Source organism: Danio rerio, chromosome 13 (genome assembly GCF_049306965.1).
Source record: "Danio rerio strain Tuebingen ecotype United States chromosome 13, GRCz12tu, whole genome shotgun sequence".
In the NCBI taxonomy this organism is placed as follows: Eukaryota; Metazoa; Chordata; class Actinopteri; order Cypriniformes; family Danionidae; genus Danio; species Danio rerio.
In genome coordinates, this window is record NC_133188.1 from 38187826 (window position 1) to 38199642 (window position 11817).

At 36.4% G+C, this 11817-nt stretch overlaps 1 protein-coding gene across 5 annotated transcripts in view; it reads left to right on the forward strand.

Moving 5' to 3' along the window:
* Positions 1–11817, forward strand: part of tasp1 (taspase, threonine aspartase, 1) — a 60610-nt gene that overhangs the window by 44111 nt on the left and 4682 nt on the right. For 3 of the 5 annotated variants that reach the window (XR_012388637.1, XM_005156968.6, NM_001100953.1), the window contains one exon: positions 52–125. Coding sequence is in view for 3 of the 5 variants with exons in the window: in XM_005156968.6 (XP_005157025.1) it covers positions 52–125 (74 nt within the window). In the remaining 2 variants the exon portion in view is untranslated. Of the gene's footprint in view, positions 1–51; positions 126–11604; positions 11764–11817 lie in introns of all 5 variants that reach the window. The other 2 variants (XR_012388638.1, XM_073919817.1) reach the window with 1 other exon arrangement.

Consider the following 11817-nt stretch of genomic DNA (forward strand, 5'->3'; position numbering starts at 1 on the left):
ATTTTAGAAGGTGTCATTCTTACAATCATTCTGTGTCTCTCTTATTGACAGTGGAGTTTCTATGGAGCCACACCACAGAGAGCATGTGTGTGGGATACATGTCTGCTCAGGACAGTAAAGCCAGGGTAAGAATTGAATTCATTTATTCGTTCAATATTAATCCGGTCAGTTAACATATTATCGTCTTAAATAAGCCATGTGATTTCAGGCATCATGCATGCCTCTAACATTCATTCTGCGTCATGAATTGCAAGTTAAAATATACTCATCTGCCCCATTTTTAAGTAAAGCTTACCAAGTATGTTGTCAGACTAGCTTTTATCTTAAGAATATTTTTTGTCACATCAATTTTACAAAGTGCTAGAGATTTTGGTCCGTATTGATAATATAGAATTATTGTAAACAGTTGCTCCAAACCTATAATGTGAATCACACCCCCTCACATGCCTATAAATGGAAGTCTATGGAGCAAAAAGTGCAATGTGATCGCAGCTTTATAACAGAAGTAGCTTTACCTACTATTAATAGTTTAACAAACTATTAAGATGATCTAAAATTAGTTTGACAAATGTCTGTATATTGGAATGGAGGTTAGTTGTTTTTACTTCATTTCTTTTCTTGGCCAAAACATGCTCTCACATTATTAGTGCTGCGTAGCATCATCTATTTAATTTACTACATATATGTAGACAATACATGAAACATTAGGATATGAAAATTGACTTGAAAGTCCTGGAAAAGTCATGGAATTTTTGTAGTAAAAATGTTTATAAACCCTTTAGTTTAAAGTTAATATAACACCTAAAATCATTTTGCATAAATCCACAGATTTTGTACAAAAGTCTGCTCAGAAATAGCAAAAAATTCCCACAGATTAGTTGTGTCTGGCCCTGATGATTAGATATTTATTTAAATCAGTTGATGAACAGGTGTATGGACCTTATTCTAAAATGCGGAAGTGCGCCTGTTTTCGCGACTATCTTAGAACCTCCGATTCATTCGCCTATGGTAGAAATGACTAGGAATAATAAACAGCAAAAAACGATCAAACTACTTGCTCTACAAACAAATGTTTGCATGACTATATAGACCAAGTAGAAGAATATAATAAGAAAATATCAAATTGCAACATCAAGCAGCGTAATGAGCAGTTTTTAACGTCAAAAAATGAATAGAAGTGAATGAGACCGGAAGTCTCAAGCCAAAAAGATTCAAATGGCAGTGCCCGCTCGTCGGCGGAGAATAAGGTGAATAGTATTACTTAATCTACTATTTATATTTGGTGCAGATTTGAAAATCAAATATCTGTAGGTAAATTGCCATTTAAAGTTGCAATCCAGGCTAATGTTGTTCATATTTTTAAAATAAAAATAAAAAGTCCAAATGCACCCCCAAAATACTTTTATGTAGTACTAGTATAAACAGCTCTTGAGTTTCTCGTTTTCAGCTGGCAGCAGATACTCATAAAATGAAGCTGTTGAAAGTGAACATCACTGCTGTATTGTGACTGCTCTCGCCTCCGATGACTCCTAGGAAAGCTTTTAGCAGAAAGACACCATCTCATTCCTGCACCATTCCAGAAACATTCCTCCCATTCCTGCATGCATTGTGCTCTGCATGTGTGTGTGCGTGTTTGACGAGATGAAAGCCCAGAGCTGATTGGCAGCTCAGTGAGATAGAACACAGTCCAGAGCTCTCGGAGTGTGTGCCGTTTTAACCGTTTCTTTTCACGCTTGTAGCTCAGAGCGCGTCTGGAAGTGTGCATTGACCCGTTTTAGAATAGTCCTTTGTTGGGTTTGTGCTGTGAACAGGGGCTCTAGTCAGCTCTTGCAGGAGCCAGTGTACTCTTTATCCGGTCTATTGTCAGCGCAGGTTGGCTGGAAGCGGAGGCTTTCTGTTGCTTCGAGCTCTTTGGCTTTCATGCTTGGCATTGATGAATTTCTTATGCTAAAAAGCCTCTTTACTGCTACAACTTCTTGTTCGGTTTGTATGTAACACACTTGCAGTTAGACAATGTTGTCTTTTCACTTGTTTATTTTTTTTAATACAGTACTCGTATTCATTTAAATTTATTTAAAAAAAAATTTGTTTAATTTAATTTAACCCTTTGATGCACTAGCTATTCTAATGCAAGAAAAGTGACCCAGTGTTTCTTTGTTAAATTTTTAAATCAGTGTAAAGGTTTTTTTTTTCATATTCAAAGCTGAATAATTTGTCCCATACACAAACCTTGCACACTATTTGTTTCTTAATTAATCCATTCTAGAAAAAAACGCAGAACATTTCTAATCAATTCAAGCAGTGATACTTTGTTCTCCTCCTGAATTATTCACAAATGCAAAGTTTGTTTCAGGAAATCAGTGGAATTTTGATACATTGCTTGTGATACTTCACACATAAATCCTGAACAGAGACTGGCAGTAGGCCATGTCAAAGGTTTGGACACACACCAAACAGCAGCAGTGGAGATTCTGGAGCCACATTCTGTCTTCATTTTATGTACTGTTTGTCATAAATTATCTATTATTATTATAAATTATTAGTTTATTATAAATGACAGAATTAAGTATTTTGCCTTATGCTTGTACAGTGGCTCTGAACTGTCAAAACACCCCTCAAAGCGATTTTTCGAATGTAAAAATGAAAAAAAAAAAAATCAAACCCAGTTTATTTTATTTTAATGACACACAAAAGTTTCGGAGGCTGTGTGTCAATACCTTCGAAACATTAGCCACATTTCCATTGTCGGGCCAATGCAAGCCAGGACTTTTATCGGGCTGGTCCATGCCAATAGCTTGAGCAGTGAGGTTGAAATCATTTCGCGTTTCCACTGTCAGGCCAATAGGGGAATTACCAACCTACGTCACACATGATATCACACGGGTTCAACCACGCATACCAGTTGCAAAAAAAAAAACCAGTTGCAAAGTGTTGTGCGGTAGGATGCCAAAATCGAAGGTCTAAAAATAGACAACTTAAATTTTACCGTACATCACACTGCTTTTATTACCAACCGCAGTTGTCTTTGGCTAACAGCCATCAAAAGAGCTGAATGTAGTGAGAACCTATTTAAAAATATTCTACTCTGCAGTTCTCATTTCATATCGGGTAAGTTCACGCTATGCTGAATCATATACATTACTCGTTTTTGATCGCAGCAATGATTTCAGCAAAAACTGTTAAATACGGTAAATTAAACTGAGGACACTGGATGCTTAAAATGTAAAAATGTAAGTTCACATACCCTGCCGTATAGTTGCAGTTTGCTGTCAGAATGCATTTTTTTTGCTTGTTGATGATTATCCAGGCCTTGTACTGTTCCATCTTCTTTTCTTGTCTTTGGCTAGGCAGAACCTTGGTTTATAGCACTACATAAGTTTGAATCTGGTAATCGTGGAACATAATTTCTTGCATATGACCACACAGAACAAAATTGTAGGCATCCAAAGACTTGTAGGCCTTGAACTTCTCTCTTGTAAAATCACTTGGAGTTTCAATGAGTGATTTGTATATTTAGGGCTGGATGCTTGGCTATTTTGTCTTATCAATATCCATTGGGAGCATCGCAAATGGACCTGTCAGACAAACGGCGCTAGCTTTAAGGTTAAATTTGACAAATAACTGGGCTTAACACTGGATGACAAGCTGTTATAATTTGCTGAAAGCATATATATATATATATATATATATATATATATATATATATATATATATATATATATATATATATTAAGGATGTTTCCCAGAGATTGGTTGCAGCTGGAAGGGCATCCGCTGTGTTAAACATGTGCTGTATAAGTTGGCGGTTTATTCTGCTGTGGCGACCCCGGATTAATAAAGGGACTTAGCTGTAAAGAAAATGAATGAATATATAAAAAAATAAATATTAAAAAATAATATATATAATATGTTATCAATATAACTTATCAATATAACTTAGCATTACATTGTATGTCTATACGCATAGGCCTATGTATTTTCGTTCATTATATTTATTATCTCGCCGACCGACTGTTGGCATCGTAGTTGAGTGGTCTCACCACTAACGGAGGGATGACCCAGCACACATCAATAATATAAAACCACAGAAATTTTCCGATAACTCTGTATCCTTGTTTTCATAGATGCCATTAAACATTCAGCCCAAATACTCTGGAGAGACCTAAAACATTTAAATTTTTCCCCAGGCTACAGTGTATGACACTGTTATTTTTCATTATTTAAGAGAATAATTTAAGGATGTGGCATACTGTGAGATTGAATTAATTTTTTTTATTTACGTGCAAAAATTATGGAAGAAAATTTTCAGATTCAGTGGTAACCTTTATCACTTATTATTCAATGTAGTACTTAAAAAATGTCTTTGATTTTTTTTTTCAATTTTGCTCAAAAATTACAATATACACACAAATATTTTTTTATTCAAACAGGAAAAAGTAAAACATGGATTTGTGAAGATCAATGATGACTGAATGGATGATAAAAATAAGAAAGTAAGATGTGATTAACTTTAGACCCATGTTATACATCAGGGTTGAATTAATAGTTTTATTCCAAAATCTAAATTAAGATCCAGTGAAGGTAAACTTTGCACATGGTGAAATTATTGCAGTGTATACAGGATATTTGTGGTCATGAAACTGGTATACACACAGATGAGCCTCTGTGTTTGGTGCACTGACAAACATGTTGTCCGATAGATAGCCTGGAATGCAGATTACATCTCTTTTTCTTTTCTGGTAGAGCAATGGGATGGCAAGATTTCAAACCTTCCAGCTCAATTCCCAAATCCACACGCATCAATGGTGTTTGAGAACAAGTAGTCTTCTTGTGTCCTCTTCCTGCTCTGGTTGTTGACTAATCCGTGTCACTGCTCGCTTTTCCATTTTTCCATTAAAACGAGGGATGGCACGTTGTGGCGCAGGACAAAAATGTATGTGAAAACCACAGCTGAAAATTTTGCCATTGTCCTAAATGTGTTTTTACACTGCGGGCCCACATTTTGGTTTTCAGCTCTTTAACACGTCTTACATTTTTTTAACATGGCAATTAAGAAAACATTTTAATGGCATATTTTGGTCTCTCAAACAAAGCAGTTTTGTGTTTCTGTCCAACTGCTTAAATGTTTGGCCGAGTGTTGATGTTCCTCTCAGTCAGTGAATCTCTGGTTTGCCACACCAAATTGAGTCTAATCTTCAGGTTGCGTTAAGACTTTGTAATTATTCCCAGCAGTGGTAATCCCAACCACATGTCAGCCGTTCCAGATAAAACACCACAGAGAAGATTAAAATGTGTTCGACTTCATTTAGAAGAAGAATGAGTCCGATTTACACTTGATGACTGGAGGTGAATTACATGAACGTGAATTACAAGGCATGTTGAACTCACCGTGCACTGAATCATATTTTTATATTGTCATAGGATTTTTTCCAGTCATGTTATTTCATTTTATCATTTAAATAGCATTATTTGTTACTAATTTAATACATTTTCAATTGTTTTGTTTATTTTCAGTCAGTGTGAAAGTTAGTGCACTTCCAACTGAAATGGAATATTGAGTAGAGTTGTCTCAATACTGAAATTCGATACTAATCGGTACTGAAATTAACAACGTCCGTTTCCCGCTAACATTTAAACGCTGTGTCCACGCGCTCAACAGAAATGACTGATTCGCAGTGAAGGTCATAACTTCTCCGAACTCACCTCTGTTTACTGGGTTTAAAGCGTCTGTTAAGTTGCTATTATCAAAATGAAAACTAACAGTTCCTTATATCATGTTTTCATTTTATTGTTAAGAAAGTAAAACAACGTAGCCAGGGTGATGTGAATGACCTTATACTGTATGCTGTTCCCTTTGAAGATCAGACGTGTCCTCGGAAGTTTGTTTTCCATAGCAAACTTGCGAAGTCTGAACTTACAAGGAGAGGATGCAAGACGGCACTGTGTGTAGGCTACTTAATATTGAGAAAAAACCCCAATCAGATAGGCGAACATCTGCAGCCACGCCTCCGTTTTCAGACGTCTTCATTTTCTCCATCCACACTAACATGGAGCAGTAGCGTTTTAAAACTAAAACAGCCTTTCCAGCATTTTCAAAACGCTCCTTTTTCGGCGCTAGAAAACTCTGGCGTAGTGTGGACGGATGGCATAACCGTAGCAAAAATTATGCGTTTTAAAACTAAAATGTATTAATTTAAATGGGGCCTAAGTAAACAGCGGTGAGTTCTACGAACTGATGACTTTCATGGCCAATCACAGTAGTTTCTGTTGAGCACATGAACACGATGGCAAATCAGCAGTGTTTAGGAACGCGTTCAAATGTTAGCGGGAAATGGACGCTTTAAAAATTCCAGTACCGATTGGTATCGTATTCCAGTATCATGACAACTCTAGTAGGGACAGGGCTTTCTTTTTGTGATTCTTTATAATTATAAATATAATAATATAATAGTTATCTTTTGAACTGTTTGTGCTGGTCTAGAAATTTCCCAACATTGTTTTTTTATATTTTGTGTATTTTAAGATGAAAGAAAGAAAGAAAGAAAGAAAGAAAGAAAGAAAGAAAGAAAGAAAGAGAAAAAGAAAGAAAGAAAGAAAAAATCTGAAGAACAGTACCACAGACTTCTGTTGTATGAGGGATCTGAGCCAGTTCAAGACCACAATGTCATGGAGACTTGAACCTGATAACTGCATAGCATAGTGCTAAAAACCACTCTGGTCACATTAGTAGCTCACAGTCACAAACAGACATAGAAACATGAGGGAGAGTTTCCATTTATTTAAAGAGATAGTTCATCAAAAAATGTGTTTACTTGCCCTCAAGCTGTCCTTGATATAGATGACTTTTTAACCAGTGTTACATCAAAGGTGCAGTAGGTAAATTTCCACAATGCTAACTGCTTAGCATAAATCTCTGAATCACAGTCCCTCCCCTGCCGTCTGGAGCCATGCCTCCTGAAACACGAGCACCACAAAAGAACCCTCTCTCATGTGTTAAAAGCAACTAGTGCTTGTCCGGGGGCGTGCAAGCCAAACTGACATGCTATTTCAGAGTGAATATTTAGAGTTGCATGGTAAACAATATAGGGAGAGACTAGGCGGAATAGTAGTATTTACTTGTGTTTTGTTGTTAAACTAATTAAAATCTACATCATCAATGCTGTAAAAGGTCCCTTAAAAAACTGAAAATAGTCTTATCAATCTTTCATCGAAATATTTTAGTAGCTGAACAACACTTCTTTGAAGATATAACCCATTTGTAACAACAACATTTAACGTTACATCAGCTTTGTGTGAAGCTAAAACAGATTTAAAACAGAACATAAGAGAAATACTTCAGACATGGTGTCATCCTTTTTCCAGCGTGCAAAGGTAACTACAGTATTGATTCAGGTTTTTAAAAAGTTTGGATTCAGCATGTTTTTACCGATCGCGCGCACGCGCGCATGTGCTCTCGTGAACGTGCAGCAGTTGGCAGCGATGCGTACAAATGGCTGCGCAGTTGTTCAAATCTGCATTTGCTGACAGACAGATTAAGCTACTTTTCACATTTTTTTATGCCTTACCCAAAATATAAAAATACGTATAAATACATTTAGATCATTTACTGTAATCATTACAGTTAGACTGTGAAGACACTTTCAACCAGCACAACAAAACATGCTTCTGAAGACAATGACCTACTGCACCTTTAAAGAGGATTTTTAGCTTAAACTTTGGTGTTTAGTGATTTGTATAAGTCAATGGTCACACGACTTTCGTTCATTCATTAATTTTCTTTTCTGCTTAGTCTTTTTATTAATCTGGGGTCGCCACAGTGAAATGAACCGCTAACTTATCCAGCAAATGTTTTACGCAGCGGATGCCCTTCCAGCTGCAACCAATCACTGAAAAAAAGGTCAAATGACCTATTAAAAACAATTTGTTTCTGTTTCAAATATCATATTTACGTTTGTATATGTAATCACGCATTGACTTGATGTATGCAGTATATTAGTAATCCTGAATAATATGAACCTTGGATGGACATGCTTTAGATAGTTCTGTTGATTTAGTGGTTGATTTAGTTGACTATATCATCCAATTCTCTAAAAAGATTCAGACCAAAAAATTCATCTGTTCACAAACTGGACGTCACTCAGCACCAGCCTGAGGCTGAGCTCAGATGCAGAAATTGTCCTCAGTGTTTGGGTTATGTAATTACACAATGTTATGAGCTTGTATAAAGGAAGGTTTTTAATCTCTCTATGGAAACAACATTGGAAGCAAGAAAAAAAGCTCCCCTAATCTTTTTAAAAAAAAAAGATTTCATTTTTCAGCTGAATGTTTAAATGTGTTTATTGTTACATGTATGTGTTAGCGATTAGCAGAAACATGTTAGAAACTTCTGTTCTACGCCAGTTCCTTGTCTACATTTTAAGCAAAGCCTTTTTAATACATTTGAGCTCTGTTGTTTTATGAACAACTGACAACAGTCCTCTTATGCAGCATCATGATTATTTATCTTATTGTAGTCATTTATTCATTCATTCATTCATTCATTCATTTTCTTTTCAGCTTTGTCCCTTTATTAATCTGGGGTCGCTATTGCAGAATGAACCACCAACTTATCCAGCATATGTTTTACACAGCGGATGCCCTTCTAGCTGCAACACATTACTGGGAAACATCCATACACATTCATTGACACATGCACTATAAACAATTTAGTTTTACCCAGTTCACCTAAACCACATGTCTTTGGACTTGAGGGGGAAATGGAGCACCCGGAGGAAACCCACACAAACATGGGGAAAACATGCAAACTCCACACAGAAATGCCAACTGGCCCAGCCGGGGCTCAAACCAGCGACCTTCTTGCTGTAAGGCGATTGTGCTACCCGCTGCGCCACCGTGCTGCCTGTCATTTATTTATTAATTTTTTACTTTTATTTTTATTTAGTTAATTTTCTTACAATACAGAACAATAATTTAACAGAAAAAAAACATGCTAACATACATCATTACTTCCATACACATTTAAATATGCACATGCATAATTACCTATGTATACGCCACATAAACTTGCATGTAAAAAAAAAAAAAAAGAAAAGCCAAAGACATAAGATTGCCATATCTATCACAATTACCATTTACATATGTTGGTCATTTATTTTAATTAATGTTAGGGCTGTAACGATACACCAAACCCACGATTCGATTCGTATCACGATTTTTGACCCACGATTCGATTCGTATCACGATTTTTTTTTCGTGTGGGGTGGGGAAAAAAAGATTTTTAAAACTATTTTTTATTAAATAGAATTATATCATTTTTGTTTTCTTTGTAACAAAATACTTTTGAAAAACCAAACCGAACTAAACTCCATTGTGTAGATGGTTCAAGCATGTTAAAAATTCTTTTTCAATCAAGTTCTCTTACATAGAAAAAGTAAATTAAATGGCTACTAGGGATGCTCATTTCGGTTAATTTTGCTAACAGACAACCGCCGCTCATTAATCTGTTATTATAATACCGGTTAACTGGTCAGATTACTATTAATTTTATATTAAACAAATTGATGTGTCTATTTTGTGTCTGACACATTAAATATTGCATTTTAAAATAGGCTACTGATTTATTTTTAAATGCTAGCAAATTAATAACAGAAAAGAACAACAGAGCATCTTCACGCACCTGTAGTGTTTAGCACAGAAGAGCAGAATAATTTAAATAAAATGAATAAAATAAATAGGACTGCCCAAAATTATTTTCATTTAAATAATTAATTTATATTGCAAAACGAAAATACTGACTGATTCTTTTTAACAACCGGCATAGGCTGTTTTTTCCAATCATGTTTTTTCTTCCGTCAAATAAAAATCGCAGACTTCCTCAAATTGCCCGCTCCACGGAAAAAATATGCATTTATTTAATGCCCCGCTGTTATTATTATTATAACAAAACCTTTTACATTTTAATAGAAATCATTATTTTAAAGAATAAGTCCTGATTGTTTCCTCTCTCTCCCTGGCGGTTCAAGTGCGCGTGCTGCGTGATGAAAAGACAACAACAACGCGCGCATTTGTAGACTTTTTGTAAACAGTTTTGTTGTTTAAATATGCTATTGCATTAATGTGCATACATGCTTTATAAGCCGAAAACAAGGCGCATCTCACTGCCTTTATGTTGACAAGGAAAAAAGAAGAGAAGAAGTGCGGTCCTCTTATGAAACGACTGAATCAGCAGGGTATCGATTGTGCATAAGTGTTGCTGTCTGTGTTGTTACAATTGTAATATTTAATGCTATTGTTATATTCAAGATTTGTACATTCATACAGCTCTGGATAACTTAAAACAGCGATTAGACCTTCAGAGCAGCATGCGTCCTGAAGTAAAGCGAAACGGCTATAAATTTCCAGCAAGATAGAGTGATTATAACCAGAGTCATATACCTTTATCTCTAAATAACGTATAACTGTAGAAACTGTGTTCATATTAACTGAAAGCTTCGTCCTGTTTCCTAGCCTCACGCATCGCGCTGTCAGTCAGCACGTAACGTTAACTCTTAAAGGTTCAAACAGAAAGCGCACAGCACGGTTACAGAAAAGTTTCCTCTGCTGAGGAGTCGGAGCATCTGGTGAACGCCCACCCCTCTCTGCACAGCCACATTAACAACAATGCTTTGACAGCACTGGCAATGTTTCTGCCGTTGTCTGTTGTCAAGAGGGGTTAAGTTGGTTTTGTTTTTGATATTCCTGACACATTCAGACAGTCCCTTATTAAGAGCGCCTTGCGAGCTCTCCCGGTTAAACGCTAATTGCGAGGGCTTAAACGGAGCAGTGCTCGTAATGTCGAGCGGAAAAAAAGTGTTTCCTCACGTTCTTCTTCAACTAGCTCAACTTTTGCAGGCACGCGTGACGTTATTGGAAAGGTAGTCACGGGGTGTGTCGCGATTCTCCCTTATCACACCACGACACAGGATCGTAGATCTGAGTGTCGCGATTTCGATTTTATATCGTGTATCGTTACAGCCCAAATTAATGTCCATTTTTTTATTATTTAATTTGATTAATTCATCCATAATTTGCTGAATTCTATGACATACTAAGTCATCTGTGTTGATTCTGGTTCCATGTTTCAAAACAACAAAACATCACATTTTATGTATATCTTAGATGAAGAAATTGAAAAATCCTATAGAAAATCATCATACCTTTTTGAAGAAATTACTTTGTCATACAGCCTGATATAAAAATCACATTCCGAATAACTTTTCCAGCCTTTAAAATGTTTGTGTAGCCTTCTCCCAGGGTGTAATGTGAGTAAAGGTATAGATTTTCACAGGGAATGATGATTTTCTTGAGGCCCTATATAATTCTCAATGGAAGTCTGTAATTTATATACTTTTTTGAAAGACTTACCACCTTTAGATATATTTCTATCTTTTAACATATTACATGTTTTCCATTGGTATTGTCTTAGTTTGTTTATAGTTCTGAGATATTGTCTCCTGGCTAGTGTCTAGCATGTGCTGAGAGGTCACACGGAGCGTGGGAGCGAGATATGGATCACTATGATAGCATTACTCACCATGCTTTGAAAGGGGTCACGTTTTTCCACAGACTGCTGCCATATGCATGCCCTCCCACAACAAGCCAGTGTTTGGCGACAGGTGGCCTAGAGTTCTCGGAGATGATACCACTCAGTCACTTCCATTCTGTCTGCTTCATTCCGGCTCCCTGAGGGCCGCTTATCGTAGCCTGTCAAAGAGCACGACCAGGGTGTGTGGCCAAAGCAAGCGGCATTTGCTTTGATTGAAATGATGACACCTCTGT